Below are 27,057 nucleotides of genomic sequence, written 5' to 3'. Positions count from 1 at the left end.
CGGCTTGATTTTCTATCGAGGTGGTTGAACCTCCGGTGGTGAGCGGCGGTGGTGGAGCCCGCAGTGCACTAGTAGGTGCTCGTGGCTTGCCCCGTGGTGGATGGAGGTGGCTTAGGCCATGGCAACAGCGGCCCGACGGTCGGGGAGGATGGGCTTAGGGTCGGTCGGCCATGGCTAGTAGGGGCCGACAGTGGCAGGGAGCACCCAAGGGCCTAAGCGTACCCGTGGGGCTACCCGGCTTCGGCCCAAGGCAGGATAGGTTGGCCTAACCACATGACACCAGAGGCATGGCTTTGGTGGAGGCGGCTGCTCAGCGATGGAGCTTCTCGGTGAGCATGTGCGAGAGGTAGAAAACGATAAGGTGAAGGTGGTGACGGTGGTGCAGGGCTATGAGATGCTTGGGGTTGGAGGATCAGTGACAGCCATGGAGCTCAGCCCAGTCGCCCATGGCGAGCATGAGAGGGAGCGCATAGAGAGGCAAGGGAGAGCGAAGGTGAAATCCTAGGAGCTGAGGTCACAGAGATAGGGAATCGACAGTCCACACCTTGAGCGAGGAGGAGGCAGGGCATGCATTAGGAGGTGGGGCGCTGTGGCAACAATGGTGGGGCATGCTCCCCTTCATGATGGACGCATCGACTTTTCTCTAAGCATGTGTCATGGGATGGTGTGGGTGCAGTGGGCGATGATTTTGGGCTGGCTACAAGCTAATTTGGCAAATGGGCCTTGAAGCAAAGATGTTGATCTTGGACTACTCTACAACTTCTACTAAAGGTGCATGGCCATTAGTGCTCTCCATTAGTGGCTATTTAAGCCCCAAGTTGATAGTGTCAACAACTTAACACTAGTTAAGCCTTGCTCTTCTTGAGCTCGAATTACTTGGTCAAAACATGGTCAAATTTTATCCAACTTCATCCCATACCTTCTTCATGGAATTAGCTTCAACTCTTATTTTTGGCTCAACTCAAGTTGCTTAACAAATTTTGGAGAACACAGGATGCCAATCATCATTGCCACTGAATTCTAGACTTAGTCGATTCTTGGACCCTAAAAACAACACTGGATTTGATTGTGGGGTCCCTAATTGGCTAGGTTAGAGGCTGAACCAGGTCTTGGTACTTAAACAAAAGTTGTTCTACTTAATTTAAACTACAACTTTGCTTAAAGTATCTAGGTTTAGATCAGTTTGGTTAGGAAGATATAAATCTCTAAAGATTGGTAGATGAAACTAAAATTTAGATTTCAGAGTTTCAGCAGTGTGACCGAATTCAGTGAACTTGACATTTTGGAGAGAACCTTTGAATGACCAAATTAGCTCCAAATCTACAGAGACTTATTTTGTTGTTTCCTTCACAAAGGGTACCTCAACTCATATTAAGGAATCCAGTTGAGTTACCATATGAATTTAGAAGATAAAAATGTCACAACATGTCAACTCACTGTTGCCGATCAGGGACAGATTTTTGAGAGCCGAAAGGAGCATTGCATTCAAACTTGAGGCCACTGTTTGAGTCACATAGGAGTTGAATCAGGGCTTCATCCAAAAATAAAGTATGTTGTACTCCACTCAAACTTTAACTTTTATTAAAGGTCAAATTTCACCACTAGTACCGAAATCATTGGTTCATCTTGGTCAAAGCAGCATCTCGTTAAACCCTGGAATTAGGGATTTTGACCAATTGAGGCATTTTCTTGACATTTTCTCAACATGAACCCTTCATGACTTTTGTTGTAGAGTTCAAGTAGAGTCATTTGGCCAAGGTAGCAAGGTTTGGTAGACATCCCATGTTCCCATTCACCGGATGAAGCAATTCAAGAAAGATTATAACTTATCATTTCATGTGACTTCTTGGATCCAAACTTCATGAAACTTACCCAATAGTCAATGTAGATGGAAATATGTGTGAGGCACATGAAAAGGGACACCTTCCACATTACTCAATCCTACATTTGAAAAGGGTCAACATGTAAGCCAGGTGTATTGTCCAAGATCAAGTTGGGACTCAATTTCATAGATTTGACCTCAACACCTTCATCACCACTTCAGAGATAAGGAACTAAAGCTCTTGATTATCACTTAACATGCCATGTTTGAGCTCAAACCCACTACTTAACTAGTGACAAACACTTGGGGTGTTACAACTGAGATCTTTCCAAGTGCAAAAATATTCTATTTCAAACAAGTGGAAAGTGATTCTATTTTCAACTTCTTATAATGAACATAAAAATTGGATGGTTAGGAGCAGAGAACCTTCTTCCCAAAGGGGGTCAACTTCCTCCCATCCAACGGCTTTCCAAATAGTGGCAAATCTGACATCCATACCTATTGCTTGGAGAAGTGTGGGGCCCTACATCGACATGTGGATGAACTCGCGTTTCTTAATGAGGTTGTACGCCTGCGTCTCTCGGTCTCCTTCCAAGTCGAGGTGAGAGCATCATCATCCTCCTCCATTGGCTACTCTTAATCTTCTTCTTGCTCTTCCATTGACATGGTTTCTTTGTCTTCATGTATTGGCCTTTCTTCATGCTCGGTGTAGCACATGCTTGAGCTTCCACGAGAGCGACTTGAGCTCGAACCCGTGATATTCTTGATGGCGCCAGTTGATACTTTTCTTGAACCTACCCATGGCGAAAACAACACTACAACAAGCGAAAAACTGGGCCATAGGTTAAGGTTAGCACAAAATATGAAAGATGAACTTGAGGACTAGCTTGAGCTTAGGATTTTTGTAGAGCTTTCTTGCACTAGAATTTGTTGGAAAATGCTTGAAAGAAACTTGGGAGCAAATGAGTGAGTGAGAGAGTGAAAATGTCAGAGTGTGAGAGGGGTGAGGGGTGTTCCTGGCCATGCGCCCCCTATCCAAAAGGCAACGCCAACTGCCCACCTACACGGTGCAGGCCTCACCCTAGGTGCGCTCGCACCTACAGTGGGCTCGCTCGGCCTATCCTTTGGCAGGTAGTGGCTAACGGTCATTTCAACCCTATGACCATTGGGGGTCTGGTCAGATCCCCAACAATCTGCTCCAAAATGATTTTTCAACAAAAAATTTATTAAGTTTTAAATTTTTATAATTTTGCAAAAAATGATAACTAGTAATAATAAATTATTCTTACTCAAGAAATGATTTTTATAGAATTTTTTTGAGAAGTTTATTTTGAAATAAAAATTCAAATTCTTAATTTAGAAATATTTATTTTTCAGTATTTTCTAAATTTAAAGATAACTACCGATTTACCTTCGGCAAGGGATCGACATTTTTAGTCCGTCGGGCAAGACTTTTCCTCCTTCACTGATCTATAGTTGCATTAACAAACTCGGAGGAATTCCTAGGTTGCCCCAGGATTTTCCTTGTATTGTCGACAAGAATAGCGGCAACTATTTGAGTAATTTGAGTTTCTATCATCTTGTTAAAGCTTAACTGATTTTTGATAGAAGAAGATAAACTTTCTATTTTAGAGTTGATGTTCTCTAGCATTTTATCATTGTACATCAACTTTTTAGTGATATTTTCATTAATTTTAGCTTTGCCTAATACCAAGTCTTTCAGATAAGGTTGATTCGAATTGTAATTGGAATTGTAGTTCAAATTACCAATCGAGCAGGACTGGTTGTTCCACCTGTTATTAACTTGTGGTTGGTGAAATCCATTATTGATGTAGGCAGCTTCTTGGGTCAGGACAAGTCATTCCCTAAATGGCCAACATCGCCATAGACCTCACACGTCATGTGTGAGTCCAAGGCCTAGACGGTGCCCTTCATTGCTTCTTTGTCTTGGGCCCTTTCCTCTAGTCTTTTCATCAAAAGATCTATTTTTGCAGGCAAGTATATCTGTCTCCTTCACTGGTATGCATGCCTTTTTGTGTTTTTCTTTTCTCCCCCCAACTTTGATTTGACACCATTTTATTGATGAGAGCCGTGGCTCCATCAATGGTCAGGGAAAGGAAGGCGCCTCCAGCAACAGCATCGATGTGCCCCCTAGACATGAATGTTAACCCATCATAAAATATTGGAGCACTAACTAGTTTTCAGTCCCGTGGTGTGGGCATGCTTGGATGTAGTCCTGTAGCCTTTCCCATGCCTCAAAAATGGATTCCATGGCGTTTTGCTAGAAGTTGGAGATTTGTCCCCTTAGGGCATTGGTTTTGCCCATGGGGAAGAACTTAGTGAGGAATGTCATGGAATATTTGTCCCACATGTCGACAGCTTCCCGTTCCTTGTAGAACCACTGTTTCATCCCTACCCAAGAGGGAGAAGGGAAACAAGTAGAGCATGATGCTCGCTCATGAGATGTCTTGATGATGATGGGGTGGCATAGCTCAAGGAAGTGTTGGAGACATGTGTTTCGTGTCCTCACTTAACAAACTAGAGAATTGGTTTGCCTACACCATTGTGATGAGGCCAGTGCAAAGCTCATAGTTCCTATTCCCAGTGTTTATAACCGGCCCAACGGGCACGTTGGCAACAACGGGGATGGAGTAGTCATGGAGCATCTTGGCCATAGTTGGAATAGCGGATGGTGTGAGGGTGACTAGTTCGTCTATCGGTGGAGTGGCAGAAGAAGAAGTGGCATGGGACCGTTTCTTCCTTAGGAGTGCCTCTAGATCTTTGGTGTAGTTGTTCGGTAGATCAAAACCGGTCATACACTATCCTGTTTTCATCCACAATAGGAGAAAACAAGCAAAGTTAGCCAACATAAACAATGGCTACCGTACATACATATTATCATAAACATGTCCTACTAGATTCTTTAATCAATATGCCTTCCCCGGCAAAGGCGCTAGAAATACTTGTTGGTATTTCTTAATGTATTCACCAAGTATGGAGATAAAATCCATCTCCAGCAATGGCGCCAGAAATGCTTGTTGGTATTTCTTAACGCATTCACCAAGTATGGAGATAAAATCCATCCCTAGCAAAGGTGCTAGAAATACTTTGTTGGCAATACTTAGTAACATCGCTAATAAATAGCAATGCCACTAGGTAAGGCCTTGATAGTTCCTTAACAATTTTAAATATTTATCCGCAAGCGCACGGAGTTATCATTGTAGCATTTCACCCGAAAGTATTTAGGGTATCGTTATTTATATTTTCCCAAAGGAAGGCATTTATTGATTAAGAGTATAGTATGGATATGAACTTGTATAATATACTTGCAAGTACACCAATGTTTATAACAAGGGTAAGAATAGTATTCTCAAGATAGTGGACACACACTTGGGCATTCCTCAAAGGCTAAAAGAGTAAAGAAAGAATAAAATAATAATCCTAAGTAGAGCATGGCATGTTTTAGTATAGTCATACAAAGATTAGTTAATGATCATATAAGCTATGTAATTAGTTTTAGTGCTAAGTGTGAAGCAGGTCGGGAGGCCATCGAGTACTAGTCTGCCAGTAATCTCATATGACAATTTAGACTCCTACACCCTAAATGAACATGGGGGATTATTAAGGACGGACGGGGCTATCACTACCTGTCACCTATCACTTGAACCGTGGAGAAGGACAATGCATTCATCTGTCTGTCCATACCCAAGCACCTCGCTTGCATCCATAGAAACTACCCAAATCGCCCTAGGACTCTGACCCTACGGATCGACATGTAAAGGACTTGGGTACACCCGAAGGCATGACGAACCATCACCTCAACTTAGCTCTAATTCCAATTATATAAATTATATGAATGGTTAAGCATAAAGTCATGTATGCTAATCTCATAACATACAAACTATACACTAGTTCATATGTCAAGATCATAACATAAAGACTATACTCTAGTTCATAAGTATGACTAATTGTAAGATGAGAGCATGACTTGGGAAGAACTCATATTTCTATTTATACCAAGAATCTCTTCTTCCAAGGAGCCAAGCACTCCAATGTGGCTTTGCCTTGCTCTAAAATACTAGTAACAGGTAAAATGCAAAGGTAGAGAGTGAGGCGTTGCTCAATGTTGTGTGTGTTGGAGAGGGGCTCTACCCCCTATTCATACAAGGTTTCATGGTGGTAAGGAGGAGATATTTGGCGCGAAGCCCAGTCTCCACTGCCTTTGCTTGGCTTCAAGTTATCGCCATTCAAAGGTGTGGCTGAGAGGTGTCGGCAAGGGTGTAGGTGCACCTAGGGTGTGGCTACACCCTGACCGAGCTAGCTCACCACCACCTTCGCATGGTGGACGACTGGTCCTGGGCTGCTTCTTGGGAGGGTTTTGCCCAAATTGTTTATGTGGATGGGCCTTCTCTTTTATTCCATTTATGCATAGCTGCTTTATGCTTCATTGGAAAGCTGCCTTATCGTATATTCTCCCATGTATTTGTATTTATGTCCTACAAAACAATATTCTCTAAATACATGTGGAATTTGGTCAATAGTAAATGCATATGTGTTTAAGATTGCCAATTTCTCCTCTTTTCCGTGTCTTAATTGGTGGTCAGATTTTATCATTAAGGACCACCAACTAGTGGGCCTGAGGGGAGTCGGATCCCCTTAAGTCCCATGACAAGATCTGCACTAAGTGGGCGATGCGCTTGGTGGAAAGTGGAGCAGGGACTTGACTCATTGTCAATGCCATCCCTAACTCCGCCTTTACTATGCTGGCCACCATCACACAACCGCTCGGGGCGTGTTGCGAGGATTGAAGTGGCGCCTGGCCAGCCCCTTGAGGCCCTTTTAGCCATCGATGGCTAATCAGAGGTCCTAGAGGCCGCTCACAGCGTGTCGATTGGGGCTATAAAGGGAGAGCCCCTAGGGGCATGGCGCCTTTATCCCTTCTTTGGTTCCTTCTCTTCTTCCTCTCAGATCCAACTCCTTGGCAGCCATGTCGATGACAAAGTGCGATGCCTCTCTCTGAGTGAGCTTGTCTTCCTTCTCTGTCATCCAAGCCACCCTTCACAAAGAGGGGAAGGATTCAATTGTGGCCCTAGCCATGACTCAGAGTTGAGGTGGTCGTGGGACTAGGGTGCTTTGCAGAGGCATCGGCTTGCGTGTGCCTTGGCAGGGCTAGACGGTAGCTGACCTGCCCTCTTGAGCAGCTTCCACGTCATCACCAACGGGAGCAACGAGGGCCAAGGCGTTGGGATAACATGGTGATGCCCATAGGCTTCTAAGTGCCTGCGAGGCTTGGGAGTGCCTGAGCTACTCATCGTTGCTTGTGAGCCTTTCGCTGCCCGCCTAAGCACGTGGTCGAGCCGGACATCATGCTCTTCGAAGGGCTTGGGCTACTGAGGTCTGGACCAATATCCATGCTATAGCTGGGAGATATCTATCTCTTCTTAGTGCACTTTGACCCTCCTGTGGGTGGCCCACCAAGCTCGGGCTCTAGAATCTCAACCTCCCCCCTTGGTCTCCCTAGCTGCTTCACGGAGGAGAGGGGTCGGGTCACTTGCATGGCTGGTCACCGGTGATCCTTCCTTGAGGCCCCACCATAGCGCTGACACCCTACATCCTCCAGCGGTTTTTGATGACATATATTGTAATCCTGTTGTTCCTAATTAATAAATGAAATTACTTTCATTTGTAATATCATTACTCATGAGTCATACTTGGAGACTTAGGTCCCTCATTGGGATGGGCTGTTACGACAATGGCCTCGGTTACCAAGATTGTCATGCCCATGCTACTAGCTGGTAAGTTTGTGAGAACCCTAGGTTTATGGTCATTCCATGCCCTAGTCATTTCCCCTAGAGGGGAGATCCTCGGCTTCCTGAATGAGCCACTCATATTGTTCCTGAGCCCATCACTCGGGCCTCGAGGGTTCGCTGCCTCCGTCGATGGATCACCATGAGCGGCTTGAGGTCAGTACTTGGACATCGTTCACCTGGGTGTCATGACCCGATCATGACATGTTTGTGAGCATAAGCATCATGATCTTCTTTTGCATCCAAATTGAAATCTAAATTCAAGTTGTGCTAAAATATGTGTTTAGTCTGTTCCTAGGTGAACTAACGAATGATCCACCGCACTCACCGGATGATCTGTCATCTCATTTAGACTGTTTGACAGAGTTAGGTTTCTAATAGTTGTTGCTAACACCCATTGGATAGTCCATCGCGCCCATGGACGATCCGATAGCATGACCCATGCAGCAGAGTGTAGTGTCACTCACTACTATAGAAAAACATAACCGAGGAATTTCATTTTGGGACTTAAAGGCAAGCGGGCTAGTTGTCCGCCTCCATTATTCGGTGGCTGGCAACCTACCTAGTCACTGCCTCAGTTAATCATTAACAGAGGCAGGTGACCTAACGTGCTCGCCTTGGTTAATATAGATTAACCGAGGTGGTCATCCTAACGCAACTGCCTTGGTAAATCATTAACTAAGGCAGGCATTCTAACACAACCGCCTCAGTAAATCAGGCCTAGCCCGCTAGCCCATATCAGCCCACTACCATCACCAATATATAAACAAAATCAGAAACCCTAGAGACTCCACTCTCCCTCCTTTCCTCACTACACTCTCCCCTAGTGATGGCGCCTGAGTGACTCCCTCTCCCCTAGATATAGCACATAGGACCACTCCCCTCTCCCTCCCTCTCCTCTAGCGGTGGTGGGGCATCCAACCTATGGCATGCGGAGCCTGACTCATCCAATGAGGGTGGCACATGGGGAGACCGGCTCCTCCTCTAATGATGGGGCAGAGTACGAAGCTAGCTCCCTCTTCTCCCACCCTGACCAGCGGCAGCGGCACATGGGAAAGGCCGGATCCAATGGCGGTAAGGCCAGATCCAGCTCAGCTACCTCTTCTACATCCCTGAGCGATGCAGATCCGACGGTGGTGGCATGTGGGGAGGCTGGATCTAGTAGCATCATCATGTGGGGAGGCCAGATTCGGTGATGGCTCCCTCTTCTCCCTTCCGAACGGCATGGATCCATGTGTGGCTCGATGGTAGAGCATGCGCCCCAGTAGCGGATCGAGCGACGATGATGATGGCCCGTGGATGGGCTTGCTGGGCTTGTCCATGGATTTTTCCTTTTTTGTTTTTTTTATTTGATTTACCAAGGTGAGCGACCAACCGCCTTGGTTAAGTCTGGATTTACCATGACCTTTCAGTGAAGGCGGTTGGCATGCCCGCCTTGGTTAAGCGTTTTACCCGCCTTGGTTAAGATTCCTACAGTAGCGACTTGCTTAGTTTCTTTGGTCCCACACATTAGCACACCTATCCATTTCATGGAGTTGTGCTTGTGTTGTTGCTCTTGTGTAGCTAGTTTGCTTGTGTAGCAAAATAGTTGTTGTCTTGTGCTAGTAGGCTTGTGTATCTCAGTAGCCTTGGTTAGTTTGTGTAGCTAAATAAGTTGAGCTCTCTAGTTTGGCTTGTGTAGCCTTGCTAGTTGAGAAGTACTAGTTTGTTTAGGCTTTGTGTGCTTTGCTCACTAGTATGTGTAGGAGCTCCCTGATTGCTTGAGTACTAGTTGCTTAGGTTTGTGTGACCTTACAAACTATAATTTTTTAGGTGAGTTTTACCTAATCTGGCACCTTAGTTGCTCATTTAGGATCTTTTGTAAGGTGCTTGAAAATATAGATTGTGTAGTGTTGGCTATACCAATTAGTTTAATTCCACATTTGTGTCGGTTAGCCAGCGTGATTAAGTTTTAGAAAGGACTATTCACCCCCCTCTAATTAATCCGCTAATGGGGCTAAACCTACCCCTAACCCACCCTGACCCACACACTATCAGGCTGATCCCCTGACCCAACCCTACCCAAAAAATAAAATAAGCAACCCACCCCATGGTCATAGTGCCTTCCGCTTCACAGCCGCCTCTGGAGGTTCCATGCAAGTATGCGACTATCGCTGCACAGTCTGGAGTTCTCAATGGAAACGACAACAGCATGTTGGGGGCACAAGACAAGGCAGCGCCATAGTCATAGCCCTCGGTGGCGGTAGCATTGCCGACCTCATCATGCTGCATTGCACCACGCTATGAGGCCAAGGTGGGGAGGGAGGATGCCGACTGAGTGGCGGCATCGCACATGTCTGACTGGGTGAAGCCATCGTAGCCGTAGTCGTCGCCGTCGTTGCTATCATCAGAGATCTAGTAAGCAGGCGAGCTCAGGACCTGGCAAAGAAGACGATATCTATATCTAGCTTGAAGTAGCGGTCCGACACCATCATTCATGGCCTCGGCCAAACCTTGACCGACCACTTCTTCTTAGATGCGGCCTAGCGCCTGCAATGTCGAACTGCATCCTTATCGTCTCACCATCGTCGTCCTCGGGCAGGAGGGCTCATACACTAGCGCTACCACTGCGCACCGCCACCACCTGATGAGGCCCTAGGCAATGACAAGGCTCTAGGGGAGCCATGGCATGGAGGACATAGGGGAAGCTGACCGAGGCGCCAGGGGAGCCGTGGCACGAATGGCATCGGGGAACCCCAATCCATCCCAACCCATCTTCTCTATAAACCCCGACCTGCCCTGACCTGTAGGCAAATAAAACCCATTTCCACCCACCCACACACACCCCATAATGGAAATGGGGATCCTGATCTTCCGTCAGGTAGCGATAACTATCCTTGTGGTGGAGAATGACACACCAATCCGGCTTCAAATCGTAAGATCAAACCCTACAATCTCAGCACCACAACTCCTCTGGTTCTCAACCGAGACACAAATCCGATTGACCTCGCCAAGAAGGCTAATCCCTACCTGCACAATGAAGAACACAAGCAAGAACAAGAAAGAAAGCAACCAAATTGCAGATAAACGATTAATCTCACGAAGTTAGGGTCTCACAAACCGATGAACGGTGAAATTGTTCTTGATAGATTAATGTAAGCAAAACCCAAATAAGCAAAACCCAAATTGTCCTCATCATCCCCCCCCTCTTGAAATTGAGTCATCCTTGACTCAAGCTCATCTTCTTCTCCCAAATAAGGCTTCAAATCTGCAATGTTAAAGGTGGGACTAACCCCGAACTCGGGTGGCAACTCAAGTTTATAGGCATTATCATTGATTTTCTCAATTATCTTATAAGGACCAGCTGCACTTGGCATTAATTTAGACTTACACAGCTCAGGAAATCTATCTTTTCTCAAATGTAAACAAACCAAATCATCCGGTTCAAGTTTAATTTCTTTTCTACCTTTACTACTAGCAATTCTATACTTTTCATTCATTCTTTCAATATTTGCTTTAGTTGTTTCGTGCAACATACGAATGAATTCAGCACACTCTCTAGCATCACTATGTGTTCTCTTAGTAGTAGGTAAAGGCAAAAGATCAATAGGAGCGCTGAGGGTTAAAACCATACACTACCTGAAAAGGACTTACCTTGGTGATGGAATGTTCCGCCCTGTCAAACTCCACATGCGGCAAACACTCTTCCCACATCTTCAAATTGCGCTTCAAAATTGCTCTCAACATGGTGGACAATGTTAATTCACTACCTCAGTTTACCCACCAGTTTGGGGATGACATGTTGTAGAAAACAACAGCTTGGTCCCCAATTTATTCCACAAAGTGCACCAAAAATGACTCAAGAATTTTGCATCACAATCTAAAACAATAGTAGAAGGCATACCATGCAAGCGAACGATTTCTTGAAAGAAAAGGTTAGCAATATGAATAGCATTGTCGCTCTTATGACAAGGAATAAAATGTGCCATCTTAGAAAAATGATCAACCACCACAAAAATACTATCCCTCCCCCTCTTAGTCCTTGGCAAACCCAATACAAAATCCATAGATATATCAGCCCAAGGAGTAGAAGGAACAGTAAGAGACATATAAAAACCATGTGGGTTCAACCGTGACTTAGCTTTTTCACATGTGGTGCACCGAGCCACATACCGTTCTACATATCACCTCATCCTAGGCCAAAAGAAATGTGTGGACAGCACCTCCTCTATCTTCTTGGCTCTAAAATGCCCTATCAATCCACCTCCATGTGCCTCATGCAACAACAAAAGATAAACGGAGCCAACTAGAATGCATAGGCGGTTAGCTCTAAACAAAAACACATCATTGATCATAAACTTATTCCATGTACGTCCTTCTCTATAATTTAGCAACATGTCCTTAAAATCAAGATCAAGCGCATATTGTTCTTTTACTGATTCAAGCCCAAAAATCCGATAATCAAGTTGGGACAGCATTGTATATCATCTAGACAAAGCATCAGCAATCACATTATCCTTCCCTTTCTTGTATTTGATAATATAAGAAAAAGATTCAATAAATTCAACCCATTTAGCATGCCTATGATTCAGATTATATTGAGAGCGAAGATACTTAAGTGATTTATGATCAGAATGAATAACAAATTCTTTAGGCCACAAATAATGACGCCATGTCTCTAAAGAACAGACAAGTGCATACAATTCCTTATCATACGTGGAATAATTAAGAACAGGACCATGCAATTTTTCACTAAAGTAAGCAATGGGTTTACCATCTTGCATCAAAACACCCCCAATGCCAACTCCACTAGCATCACATTTTAGCTCAAAAGTCTTACACCAAAATTTGGAAGTTGTAGCAATGGTGCGTGTGTGAGCTTGTCCTTCAAAGTGTCAAAGGACTCCTCATGTGCCTTTCCCCAATGAAACACCACCCTTTCTTTGTCAACTCATGCAATGGGGCAGCAATGGTGCTGAAATCTTTGACGAAGCGGCAGTAGAATCCTACAAGACCAAGAAAACTCCTTACCTGTGTGATGGTTTGGGGAACCAGCTAGCTCTTTATGGCTTTAATTTTCATCTCATCCACCTCAATTCCCTATGGAGTTACAACATAGCCAAGAAAAGAAACTCGATCCATGCAAAAGATGCACTTCTCAAGGTTATCAAATAAATATGCATCACATAAAGCATTAAAAATAGCACGTAAGTGATCCATATGTTCATCAAAAGACTTGCTATAAATCAATATATCATCAAAGTAAACTACCACAAAACGACCAATAAAAGCTCTTAAAACCTCATTCATTAAGCGCATGAAAGTGCTAGGTGCATTGGTCAAACCAAAAGGTATTACTAACCACTCATACAACCCGAATTTGGCTTTAAACACGGTTTTCCATTCATCTCCAAATTTTATTCTAATTTGGTGGTAGTCACTTCACAAGTCAATCTTGGTGAAAATTATAGAACCACACAACTCATCAAGCATGTCGTCTAGCCTAGGAATAGGATGATGATACCGAATAGTAGTATTATTGATGGCTCTACAATCAACACACATACGCCAAGTTCCATCTTTCTTAGGAACCAAAAGTACAGGAACAACACACGGACTAAGGCTTTCACATACATACCCATGGTCCAAAAGGTCTTGTACTTGCCATTGAATTTCCTTAGTCTCCTCGAGATTGGTTCGATAGGCAGCTCGATTGGGCAAGGTTGCTCTTAGAATCAAATCGATTTGATACTCTATCCCTCTCATAGGTGGCAGCCCCGGGGGTATCTCAGTTGGAAAAATGTCCTCAACTCCTACAAAAGGTTAGTGACAGCAGGAGGGACTAAGCTAACAATATCATCAAGTGAATACATAGCTCGTTTGCATACCAAAGCATAGCAAATATCATCATCAGAAATTTCAGCAAAGTCACATTTTGTTGTAAGCATAACACCACCCTTCAATTTAATCCATTCAGCTCTAGAAATAGATGTAGACTTATCCTTTTTAGGTGGGAGAATAGAATTAGCAACTTGCTGATTTTTAGATTGAACATCATTCAAACTAGCAGCGTATTCTCTATCAGCTTGTATAATTTGAGTAGGGGCCAAAGGTATCAAAGTAAATTTCTTTCCTTTATGCACAAAGGTGTATTTATTACTTCTACCATGGTGTGTAGCATCATTATCATGTTCCCAAGGATGACCCAATAAGAGTGAACAAGCTTGCATAGGTACCACATCACAATCAACAGAATCAGCATAAGAACCAATGGAAAATGATACTCTGTAAGTTTGTGTTACCTTTGCTTTACCAGAATCATTTAGCCATTGAATATGGTATGGTCGTGGGTGCGGGTGTGTGGTCAAGCCAAGCTTCTTGACCAATTCAGAACTCACCAAATTATTGCAGCTACCTCTATCAATAATGACACGTGGTCAATGGTTGCTGATGATGAAGAAAATCTAGAACAAGTTATGGTGTTGTAGCTTCTCAGGTTGCTGTACTTGTAAGCTGAGCACCCACTATACAATGATGCTCCTTTAGGATGCCATGGCCTCATCACCAAGGACTTCGCCATCCTCCTCATTTGCATCTTGGTCTTCTTCATCCTCAATGTCAGAGGTGATGATGTAACCATCCTCTATAGCAATATATGCCCGCTGACTTGGGTAATCTTTTTGCACATGGCCAATGCCATGGCAATGGTGGCACTAAATGCCTGAAGTGCATCCCGTTGATACAATGGATGAGGCACTCTTGGTAGGCACCTACAAACAATTTTTACTTGAATCTGAAGGTCGTGCGGGAGGTGCCTTAGGTGTAGCGGTAACTCTAGAGGCTATTGGTCGCTTGCTCACTGGTGGAGGTGGCCAAAAGGTGGTTGGCTTGGTCAGCCCCGAAGATGGTGCCGATCGTGGCGTGTATGTGGTGCTGACCTTGCCCTTGCTCTGTTGTTCATGCCCTTGCAATTCTTTTTCTGCAAGCATAGCAAACTGAAACAACTGGTTGATAGAGTTAAATTCTTTATAATCAACAATGTTCTGAATCTCATGCCTCAAACTAGAATAAAAATGACAAATGGAATCTTCGTTCCCATGCACAACACTACAACACATCAATCCCTTTTGGAGCTCACCATAGTAATTCTGTATAGATTTTTCTCCTTGTTCTAAACGCATCAATTTCTTACGCAAGTCTCTATGATAAGGAGGAACAAAATGATTATGCATAGCTATCTTAAGTTCTTCCCACGAATCGGGTAAAGCATCCTGTGCAGCTAGCCCATTCCACGAAATAATGGCAAAATCCTTAAACTCACTAGTAGCTTGTCGAACTCTATGATGCTCAGGCACAAGGTGAGCGCTAAACTTTTGTTCTACTGTCATCTCCCAATCAATATATCCCTCAGCATCATAATGACCCAAAAAGATGGTATTGTGAACTTAATCTTAGCATAAGGATCATCGGGCACACGGTGATTATTACCTTGATGGTGGTGGACACCACCCAAACCTGTCGTGTTACGACGAAGACATCGTCGTAATCTTGCTTGTCGGAAGGCTGCTCGATCTATGTTCCCAGTGACATCATGCACTATGTCTTCTGGCAAGAGACCATCGGTGTTGCTACCGAGGACATCATTGTTGTTGACCGCCACCAAGGTTTCCAGCTCAGTAACCTTGTCGGTTAGCGTGGAAATTCATTTGTCCAATCTCTCCATGTTGTTGCCAATGTTGAGTTCAATGAGTGAGTTAGTGATGGCCTTCCTGACGGCCTCATTCATCCTTTTTTGGGTATCCTCTATAACAGCTTGTAGTTGTTCTTGGCTGACACACTCGTTGAAACCCTTAGGATTGTTATCTCCAGTCTGATCACCTCCTACCATTGTAAACACAAAAACAGTAACAAACGGTGAAAGTTATCCCTACCAAATGACTACGTGGTTACAGTGGTGTCACTTTTTATAGCAAGTAGAAGTGTCTTACCAAACTCTTACAAAGTTCTTACCAATGCAAGTAGTGGGTGGCACAATTGGCAGCTGGTTCATGATACCTGTGAGGCAGTGGTACTGAGATTGCAAGGCCCTTTTTCTGTACTGATCTGAAGAGTTTGGGGAGCTTGAAAGGCACATAAAGAATAATATGTATATTTGGCACACAAGTCAGTAACAGAAAGTAATACTGAATTATAGACCAAAGTACTTGTTCTCATTGCTGGTCTAAAATATTCTAAGTACTAGGTGTGTAACAAACAAGTATGGTGGATAACAAGGTGATAGGGATATGAAAAACAAGTATGGCAGATAGCAAGAGCAACAAAAACAAGGAACCAGACAGCACACGCTAACACAGCTCACTTTGGCCTTCTCTATGTGTTCCTCTCGATATTGTTCCTCTTTTGCCCCTCTTTTTTTTTCTATTTTTTAGGCTGTCATTGTTTTTTTGGAAAATTTTGATTTTTTTCTTTTGATTTTTTTGATATTTTTTATTCACTTAGAAGCACACAAGAAGTAACCACAGAAAATATGAGCCTAAACAAGTGAAAGGTGTGGCCTGTGGAAATTTTAGAAGACGTGCTCAAAAACAACAAAAACCTTGTGACCATGAAAAGAGGATCTTGTGACCAGTTTTTGACCAAATTAAAATTTTCCAACCCCGATAAATCGGGGGGATGGACGAATCCGAAATTTTTTTTGATCGATTTTGATATATGGAACGTCGAAATCTGAGTTCGTATGCAAAAACTAGACCAATTTTAAGAATTGACTCCGAATTAGAGAATAAAACGAGAATAATGTGCGCAAAATTGGTCACGAAAGTAAAGATTTGATGGAAACGATGGGGTAAAACACACGAACTGGACTCTAACACGACCTAACCAGCAACAAGACCTCGACCCGAACACAAACTCAACACGACAGACTCTAAAACTGAAATATGCAAAGGCTATGGCACGGAAGGTTCTAGGACAGGAAAAAAAGTATGACACTGGGCTATGGAACGAATGCGAAACACTCCAAACTAGGGAATAAATATGAACCTGACGGTATACCTTAGCTCTGATTATCACTTAATGAAACGGGGATCCCGATCTTCCGTCAGATAGTGATAACTATCGTTGTGACGGAGAATGTCATATCAATCTAGCTTCAAATCGAAAGATCGAACCCTGCAAACTTAGCACCACAACTCCTCTGGTTATCAACCGAGACACGAATTCGGTTGACCTCACCGAGAAGGCTAATCCCTGCCTGCGCAATATAGAACACAAGCAAGAACAAGAAAGAAAGCAACCAAATTACAGATGAATGATTAATCTCACGAAGTTGGGGTCTCATAAACCGATGAACGGTGAAACTATTCTTGACAGATTAATCTAAGCAAAACCCAAAACCTAATGACGGCGGGGGGCGTATGATTATAAAGGTCTTAGGGTCGTCACCTACCCTGGACACGCGCCCTAATGGGCCCAAACATGATACACGGTTCAACGGATGGATGACTATACAGGCAAACACTCGGCAAAAGAACTGAGAACATATGCCCAACGAACGACAGCCAACATTTCTGTAGGCGGAGTTGAAAAGTTTCTTCTTTCTTATGTCTCCCTTCTTTTTTTCTGCCACTGAAGAATGAGGAAGACTTATCTGAAACTTATTCTCCTAATCCTTCATCATGGTCAGATTTGACCACAACAAAACGAAGAAGAGACTGAAGAAAATTATTTCATGGCAGTGAGATCATCTCCATCTTGATTTCGCCGTTCGGAAAGAAAAGTCTCCATGTCATCAAGTCGATGAAGTTGCTGACACCGTAGTTGTTGTCCTCATCTTTAATAGAGCTGCCATAGAGAAAATGATTTCATCCTGCTCCTTCGCCGTCGTCGGAGAGGAGGCATAGATAAATCTCCAATACCTAGAAACTTGACGTGGAGAGACCTAACTTGGACTTGATTTATATTAGAAAAACTTATTAAAAAATGATGAATCCCCACTCCCTATAACCTCCGACGAGATAGCAGAGGGGAAGAGAGGGGGGGGCTAGGGCACCGCAAGGAGAGGGGCGAGTCTGACTCGTTGATAAACGCGCCCTGACACTAACAATACAATATTATTATCTTAGGGCCTGTTTAGTTCCTTTAGTCCGCGGACTAAAGTTTAGTCCCTGCACTAAAGTTTAGTCTGGACCCTGTTTAGTTCCAGGGACTAAAGTCCATTAATGCAGTTGTATAAAGATAATATTACCTCTGTTGAGATAAAAATATTACAGCTGCTGGCCACGGGTGGGATAAGGAGTAACGAGGGACAGAATTGTCTCCAGAACACTTTAGTCCAGTTTAGTCACCCCCTCATAGATTAGAGGACCAAACCCTTTAGTCCAAATTTTAGTCCATATGTTTAACATTTTAAGGACTAAAAGTAAGTATTTTAGTTCACACTACCAAACATGCCCTTATATTATTGCGCTCTAAAGCTGCACGTGATATTTCAGCTTCCATAATCTATTCCCTGTTTTTTTTCTTTGGTTCCTCGTGTTCATTTCGCCCTTCGCATTCCTCTCCACTGCGGTGCCACCATCTCGGGGCGGGCCCCGTGGGGAACCAAAACCAACTCCTCACCGGTGGCGGCGGAGATGAACGGCGGCCGCGACCTCCCCGTAGGCCGCACCTACTAGGTAAGCAGCCCTCTCCTCATCCTCGTGCTGCCTCCGATTTCTTCGAGTGAGGGGGACCCTCCCACTCTCAGATCCATCCGGCTAGTATTTGGGCATTTCTGGGTTCTCGGTTGATTCCCGATCGGTTCGTCGATCCATCTCCGTTTCCCCCATTCTAATCGGCGCGCAATCTCTGTGGCAGGATTGGATTTTAGCTCCCCGGTTCTGGATTGTTTGGTTGCCCGCGGCAATGGGAGGAGGGCCGTGGTGGTGTCCATAGGGAATCCTTGGTTGCGTCCTTGTTACGATGGCTTCGACCTCCGTTCCTGAGTTAGTCGAGGACAAGAAATGCGATAAAGCCATCGCGGATACCACCGCACCATTGACTTCTCAGGGACACTATGAAGAACCGATTGGGAAAGTCAGCAAACTGGTGCCTTCTTTGCCGATTGTAATTGCAACTGGTGATGGGGCTGCATCCAGTGGGATGAAAGAAAACAACAATGACATGAGCAATTCTGCTGATGGTTCTGTGAAGCTGGATGACAGTGTAGATGCTGAGAAGAGCTCGCTGCGGGGGAGTGTTAAGGATAGCTCGGTGTCCGCTAAATGCAGTGACAGGGCCAGCAGCCTGTCGAAAGCCAGCGTTAGTGCCAAGGTTAGTGGTCAACCTGCTGACATGATCGAGAGTGGCAAGAGTAGCCTCTATCGGGCCAGTGGTGGCAGTGATGTGAGCGATGAGAGCACCTGCAGTAGCATATGCAGCAGCGTCAGCAAGCCTCACAAGTCAAATGACTCAAAGTGGGAAGCGATTCAGGCGGTCCGAACGAAAGAGGGTTCCGTAGGTCTAGGTCAATTCAGGCTACTCAAGAGGCTTGGCTGTGGTGATATTGGCAGTGTATACTTATCAGAACTTAGTGGCACTAAATGCTACTTTGCCATGAAGATCATGGACAAGGCATCACTAGCAAGCCGCAAAAAGCTGCTTAGAGCGCAGACTGAAAAGGAGATATTGCAGTGCCTGGATCATCCTTTTCTTCCAACATTGTACACTCACTTTGAGACAGATAAGTTCTCATGCTTGGTGATGGAGTTCTGCCCTGGAGGTGACCTCCATACCCTAAGGCAAAAGCAGCCTGGCAAGTATTTCCCTGAACAAGCTGCCAAGTAAGTTCCCTGTTTCCAACTGTTTGTTAGTTGGGAGCTATGCATGGAAAGTCTTTCATTCTTGAGCTCTTCTTCCTTATGGGTAAAGTATTCATTTGGCACATGCTAAACATTGTGATGGATAGTTTGGTAGCCCATTCACTGTTAATATCTCTTTCCAAAAAATCAGAGGATGACATCTAAGTTTATGTTCTTACCATGTATTCTTTAGTAGGTATGACATCACGATCAGCATCATCACCTCAATCATGATTTTTGCTCATTGAATCTACTGGGCCTACACTGTTCTCACAAATACTTCAGTTACATGAAAGCTATAAATTCTGTTTTAGTTCCTATACCTAGTTTTGATATTTAGCTGGCATTATTTGTTCTGGACTTCACTGATATCCAGTTAAAATGCTGAATGATTAGTTTTTAGTTATGTCATCTGTATGGTTGTTCCTTGCCTATTATTTCTTCTAGGGAGGTGCACTCTTTTGTGTCGATGATCTTTTTTGTTTACAGTTACTAATTTTTGAGATATGTTTTCGGATTGCCTTCATGGTTGAGGTTACCGAAGAACTATTAAAATTGAGCTGTTGCCCATTGAAAATCTAATACTGTAAAGGTTTATTTTGATTAAGGGACGAAACTGTCTGATTATTAGATTTCATAATCATAATCATAAAAACTGAAGGTACAATGATGGCACAAAAATACTGAATATGTATATTTTTATCATTGTCAGTGACATGTTAGCATTTGATGTGGCAGTGACTTGGTTGTTAAATGAGATTATTGGAACTTGTAAGGGCTTATCATACAAGAGCTTCTAATTAGCATTGTTTGCTTAAAGGTCTTTAGACCTTCAGATTGTTCCATGTCTGAGTTTGATCTCTCTCTCTCTCTCTCTCTCTCTCTCTCTCTCTCTGAAATGATTGTTGTTGTACTCCAAGGAAAAAAAGGCATCCATGTGCAACATCAAGTTATCTAGTCCCTAAAATACCTATCAGCATGGAATATTAAATCTGACAGTAGATGCTACATATTAATTATCATATCTTTATTTGCACAATGCATTTCAGTGAAATGTTCAGTTGAACTCTAATAATCAGAATTTATGAACTCAAATTTTTAGATTGGTTTGTGAAAATGAAATGTAAAATACTATAAAATGACTTTTGGCTAGAGGGGATCTTCGTTCGGGAGTTTAAATTGTGCCTTCTGTTTTTGGAGTCCATTTCCACAACATTTCCTTGGAGCATGAGCATGATTGCCATAGCGCCACAACATTTCCTTGGAACTTTTGCATATGTCATGGTGAAGATTTATTGATACAACAACAGCAGCAACAACAACAAAGCTTTTAAGTCCCAAACAAGTTGGGGTAGGCTAGAGTTGAAACCCAGCAGAAGCAATTAAGGTTCAGGCACGTGAATAGCTGTTTTTCAAGCACTCCTATCTAAGGCTAAGTCTTTGGGTATATTCCATCATTTCAAGTCTCCTTTTATTGCCTCTATCAAAGTCAACTTTGGTCTTCCTCTGACTCTCTTCACGTTATTATCCTGGCTTAGAATTCCACTACGCACCGGTGCCTCTGGAGGTCTTCATTGGACATGTCCAAACCATCTCAACCGGTGTTGGACAAGCTTTTCTTCAATTGGTGCTACTCCTAATCTATCACGTATATCATCGTTCCGAACTCGATCCCTTCTTGTATGACTGCAAATCCAACGCAACATATGCATTTTTGCGACACTTATCTGTTGAACATGTCGTCTTTTCCGTAGACCAACATTCTGCTACCATACAACATAGCAGGTCTAATCGTCGTCCTATAAAACTTGTCTTTTAACTTCTGTGGTACCCTTTTGTCATATAGGACACCAGATGCTTGGCGCCACTTCATCCACCCTACTTTGATTCTATAGTTAACATTTTCATCAATATTCCTGTCTCTCTGTAGCATTAATCCTAAATATCAAAAGGTATCCTTCCTAGGTAGTACTAGACCTTCCAAACTAATATCTTCCTCCTCTCGAGTAATAGTGCCGAAGTCACATCTCATATACTCAGTTTTAGTTCTGTTGAGTCTAAAACCTTTGGACTCCAAAGTCTCTCGTCCATAACTCCAGATTCTGATTCATTCCTATCCGGCTTTCATCAACTAGCTAGTCATCGTCCACAAAAAGCATACACCAAGGGATGCCCCCTTGTATGTCCCTTGTGATCTCATCCATCACTAAGACAAACAGATAAGGGCTCAAAGCTGACCCTTGATGTAGTCATATCCTAATTGGGAAGTCATCCGTGTCTCTATCACTTGTTCGAACACTAGTCACAATATTGTTGTACATGTCCTTAATGAGCCCAACGTACTTCGTTGGGACTTTATGTTTGTCCAAAGCCCACCACATAACATTCTTTGATATTTTATCATAAGCCTTCTCCAAGTCAATAAAAACCATGTGTAGGTCCTTCTTCCTATACTGCTCCATAATTTATCTTATTAAGAAAATGGCTTTCATGGTTGATCTTCCGGGCATGAAACCAAATTAGTTCATAGAGACCCGTGTTATTGTTCTCAAGCGATGCTCGATAACTTTCTCCCATAGCTTCATAGTATGGCTCATCAATTTAATTCTCCGGTAATTAGTATAACTTTGAATATCCCCTTTATTCTTGTAGATCGGTATCACTATAATTCTCCTCCCCTCGTCAGACATCTTTTTCACAACAACAAAGCCTTAAGTCCCAAACAAGTCTGGTCAGGACATCTTGTTTGATCGAAAAATATGGTTGAACAGCTTGGTTAGCCGTACTATAGCTATGTCTCCGAGGCATCTCCACACCTCGATTATGATACCATCCAGTCCCATCGCCTTACCTCCTTTCATCCTTTTCAATGCCTCTCTGACCTTAGATTCATGGATTCTCCGCACAAAGCGTCTATTGGTGTCATCAAAAGAGTCATCCAACTGAAAGGTTGTGTCCGTATTCTCACCATTGAACAATTTGTCAAAATACTCTTGCCATCGATGTCGGATCTCATCCTCCTTCACCAAGCGATGCTCCCTTTCATCCTTAATGCACTTAACTTGGTTGAAGTTCCTTGTCTTTCTCTCACGAACCCTAGCCATCCTATAAATATCGTTCTCTCCTTCCTTCATACTCAAATGTTGGTAAAGATCCACGTACGCTCTACCCTTTGTCACACTTACAGCTCGCTTTGCAGTCTTCTTTGTCACCTTGTACTTCTCTATGTTATCCACACTGCTGTCATGGTACAAGCGTCCATAGCATTATTTCTTCTCCTTAATAGCCATTTGGACTTTCTCGTCCCACCATAAAGTATCTTTAGCCTCGTCTCCACTTCCTTTGGTTACTCCACACACCTCTGAGGCCACCTTCCGAATGTTGGTTGCCATCTTCTTCCACATGTTGTTTATGTCATCTTCTTCCTTCCAAGAGTCATCTTTGATAACCCTTTCCCTAAATACCTCTGACGTCTCCCCTTTCAGTTTTAACCACTTTGTTCTTTCAATCTTAGCTTGTTTATCCCTACGGGCACGCACCTGAAAACGAAAGTCTATCACCAAAAGCTTATGTTGAGAAACAACACACTCTCCTGGTATTACCTTGCAACCCAAACATGCTCGTTTGTCCTTTCTTCTTGTGAGGACAAAGTCAATTTGGCTAGAGTGTTGTCCGCTACTGAAGGTCACTAGATGAGATTCTCTCTTTCTAAAGAAAGTGTTGGCTATCATCAGGTCAAAAGCTACCGTGAAGTCCAGAACTTCCTCCCCCTCCTGATTCCTACTACCATACCTAAAACCTCCATGAACTGCCTCGAAACCTGCGCTGCTAGTACCAACATGCCCATTAAGATCTCCTATAAAAAGCTTCTCACTATTAGGTACAGCTCTAATCAGTCCATCTAAGTCTTCCCAGATTTATCTCTTAGCACTCTCGTCGAGGCCTACTTCGGGGGCATACGCACTAATTACGTTCAAGGCTATATCACCAACGACAAGCTTGACTAAGATAATCCTATGTCCTTGCCTTCTTACTCCCACCACACCATTCTTGAGGCTCTTATCAATCAAAGTCTGTGTACCAAAGCTTGAAACCTGTATTGTCCACCTTCGCTTTCGGACCCTTCCATTTAGTCTCTTGAACGCATAATATATTTACACGCCTTCTAGTCGCGGTATCAACTAATTCTCTTAACTTACCTGGAAGCGACCCTACATTCCAACTACCTAAACGGATCCTTAGTTGGTTCGACTAGCTTCCTTACCCTTCTCACGCATCGACTCAGATGTGAAGACCCTTGCTCATTTTTCACTACACCCGGACGCCGATGTAGCGCGGCACTAAGGAAGCGACGACCCGATCCTTGCTCACTTGACACCATGCCTAGATTGCGACACGGCGTGTCACCAAGGGTGCGCCGACCCGGCCCTTGCCTATTTAACACCATACCCGGGTTCCGATATGGTGCGTCACTAAGAGGGTTACGCCCAACGGTTTTCTTTCGGGTTTCATCTCCATTAGAATGGCTAGATTTAACGTTAGCTCGTCACGCCTATCACAATCCTCCTCCTTTACCAGGGCTTGGGACCTGCTATGTTGAGACAACATAGGCGGAGTTTGAAGATTTATTGATAGATAGAATAAAAACATAAATTGCATTGTCAGCCATATGGAACAGCTTCAGTATACGAGTGACAACATATAAACTCTCAAAGTAGTAGGCGCTCATTATTTGCTACTGTTTGGGTAAATAAGTATGTTTATTGGCATATGCTATGCATCTCATCTGTATTAGGCATGCATATTTATGTATCTTGTTTCTATTTTGGTTGTACTCAGTTTTTACCTAGATCTTTAGCAAACCTATGTTCTAATAACCTTTCGAACTACATCTCTACTACCCATTTTGTCTTGTGTTGCGCTTTCAATTTCCCCTTTTAACTCATGTGATCCTGGTTAGCATTTGGGTTTTCACGAGTAGTGTGCAGGCTCAATTGTTTACCTCATTACCTTCTATCTGGTGGATGTTTGTAAAGCAACATATTTCATATTTTTTTATTTCTTGAATGATGCCACTTCTGAAAGTTTGTAGCCCTTGGCTTTTGTGACACAGTTGGAGTAATTGATCTGTCCACCAGTTTCATGTAATGTTATTCATGTGCTTTCTTGATATTTTGCATGATAGGCTGCCCTGATTCTCATGTCATTTGCAACTGCGACAATCCATGAACTTATGTTGACATCAAAACATATGCAGGTTTTATGTAGCAGAGGTGCTTCTTGCCCTGGAATACCTGCACATGCTTGGTATCATATACCGTGACTTAAAGCCAGAGAATGTTCTTGTGAGAGAAGATGGCCATATCATGCTGTCGGATTTCGATTTATCCCTCCGATGTGCTGTGAGCCCTACTCTTCTCAGATCTTCTGACCCCAGTGGGGATAACCAAAAGGGCAACCCAACTTACTGTGTGCAGCCTGTGTGCATTGAGCCTGCCTGTATCCAGCCTTCTTGTGTCACGACAACCACATGCTTCTCTCCTCGCTTTTTCTCTTCCAAATCCAAGAAGGAGAAAAAAGACAAAAAGGCAAAGGCAGACTTGGCAAATCAGGTCAGACCACTTCCTGAGCTCGTTGCAGAGCCGACTGATGCAAGGTCTATGTCTTTTGTTGGCACCCATGAGTACTTGGCACCTGAAATTATAAAGGGTGAGGGGCATGGAAGTGCTGTAGACTGGTGGACATTTGGCATATTCTTGTACGAACTTCTCTTCGGCAAGACACCATTCAAAGGTTCTGGGAATAGGGCGACATTGTTCAATGTAGTTGGACAACCCTTAAGGTTCCCAGAATCACCTGTAGTGAGTTTTGCTGCAAGGGATCTTATTAGGGGATTACTCATCAAGGAACCGCAGCATCGATTAGCATATAAGCGTGGAGCCACAGAAATAAAACAGCACCTGTTCTTTGAAGGTGTTAATTGGGCATTAATCAGGTGCGCCACTCCACCAGATATCCCCAAGCCAGTTGAGATCCCTCGTTCTGTAGCCTCATCAAGCCAGAAGGCTACATCAGCAGCTGAGAAAGGTTCAGATTATCTTGAATTGGAGTTCTTTTAGTGGAGCCATGCATGATCTCCCATGTGCAAGTTGTAAAGCTCTTCTTTTTCCCCTTAGACTTCTTTTTTTTTCTGGGTTTTAATAACTTTATATGTAGATGCATATTGTCGTAGCACTGTTCTCTTCAGTTGGTTTCTCAGTTCATTCCTTTAGATGGGAGCCTCAATCTGGTGGAGTTTGTAATCCTTCATTGGCTACCGTTCACTACATTCTCTCAATGACATGGAAACATTTTTGTTCACTCTGTGACTGCGGTTTCGCAATCTGTATGGTCACTGCAAAGCTGACCACATCTTAATAACATGGTAAATGCCACGTAGGGCAGTTGCATGTCACCTAAAGTCATTTGATGCAACTGTCGTGTAGGAGGTGTAGACGCGTCCTGATCTTTCGATGGGTATAATAGTTTTAATAGGTTGAGAACTTGACATTCACAATCTAGGTTTTGAACCAAGTTTGATTTGGACATCCTATAATCGTTACATCTATGCTCCATTGGTTATGAACCACGCACAACGTGATTGATCTCACCGAGAAAATGTTCCTGCAAGCAAATCGAGAACACAAACGAATGTGATGAACACAGTCTGAAATTGCAAGTATATAAAGTATAGGAAACTGATAGGTGGTTCAAGTCTTGATTTGAAACGACTAGTCGATACAGGCGAACAAGATCAAGAAAAGGGGGCCTCTAGCGCCAAAAAAAAACAGGAGTCCTGATTCACAACCATTGATCTTGGCGATACAAGTGCAGCGAACAATGTCTGTTTCACGAGGAAAAGAAGAACACAACAAAACCCTAAACCCTAACAAGAGTGATGACGGCTAAGGCCCCGTTTGGTAGGATTTCTCCACCGGCTTCATGAGTCGTTTGGAGCCTTTTTCTACCAAATGGTGAAAGATAAAACGGCTCCACCGGTGAAGCCCCTAAAAATGTGCTCTCATATAGGTTCGGGGTGGGAAGGAGCCAAAAAAGTGGCTTCACCCGACTCCTTCCCATTCCGTGGGCCCCATCGTGAAACGATCTCGATTTCCTCGAAGGGAAATCCACATATTCGAAGTATAACGTGATAGTCTCAGACGATCATCCCATCACATTATCAATTATTAGTCAATATCACAGTCATACATTGAATAACTGTCTTAAAGAGACTACAAATAGCAAGGTTTACTCTTTATTACATCGCCACTTGGCGGAATCACTCAGAGCATGCGACATCTAGAACAACATCAAGTAGAAAGGCAACGGGTGTCGACTCTATCTTCTCAAACCAAACTTAAGCGCAGGAACAAGACATCTAATCCTCCCAACCGTCTCCCTGGTAGTCGTACTCAGGCTCGGAACCTACCAAACAATTATCAGTACGATTTGTAGTGGCCACTGGCTCGCACCCTATGCTTTGTGTTTGCTTTGTGGTAGTGGAATGCAAGGGTAGAGCAAAAGACCTATTTGTGGCTGTAGTTTCCTATGCGAGTATGTCAAGTTTTAA

The 27,057-nt window shown here is 43.5% G+C and overlaps 1 protein-coding gene and 1 non-coding gene across 2 annotated transcripts; both read left to right on the top strand.

Annotated features, from left to right (window-relative positions):
- The first annotated feature begins 4,026 nt into the window (after nt 1-4,026).
- Nucleotides 4,027-4,133, top strand: LOC136553152 (small nucleolar RNA R71). The gene has a single exon (XR_010783058.1). It is a non-coding gene; the product is annotated as a small nucleolar RNA R71 (small nucleolar RNA).
- Nucleotides 4,134-18,120: 13,987 nt separating this feature from the next.
- On the top strand, nt 18,121-25,826 carry LOC136549705 (serine/threonine-protein kinase D6PK-like). Its single transcript, XM_066541080.1, has 3 exons — nt 18,121-18,284; nt 18,466-19,430; nt 24,706-25,826. The coding sequence occupies exons 2-3, from the start codon at nt 18,571-18,573 to the stop codon at nt 25,565-25,567; spliced, it is 1,722 nt and encodes a 573-aa protein (XP_066397177.1). The 5' UTR covers nt 18,121-18,284; nt 18,466-18,570; the 3' UTR covers nt 25,568-25,826.
- The last annotated feature ends 1,231 nt before the right edge of the window (nt 25,827-27,057 follow it).

The sequence above is a fragment of the Miscanthus floridulus genome, chromosome 4 (assembly GCF_019320115.1).
Source record: "Miscanthus floridulus cultivar M001 chromosome 4, ASM1932011v1, whole genome shotgun sequence".
Classification (NCBI taxonomy): domain Eukaryota; kingdom Viridiplantae; phylum Streptophyta; class Magnoliopsida; order Poales; family Poaceae; genus Miscanthus; species Miscanthus floridulus.
This window is presented reverse-complemented; position numbering and strand designations above follow the sequence as displayed.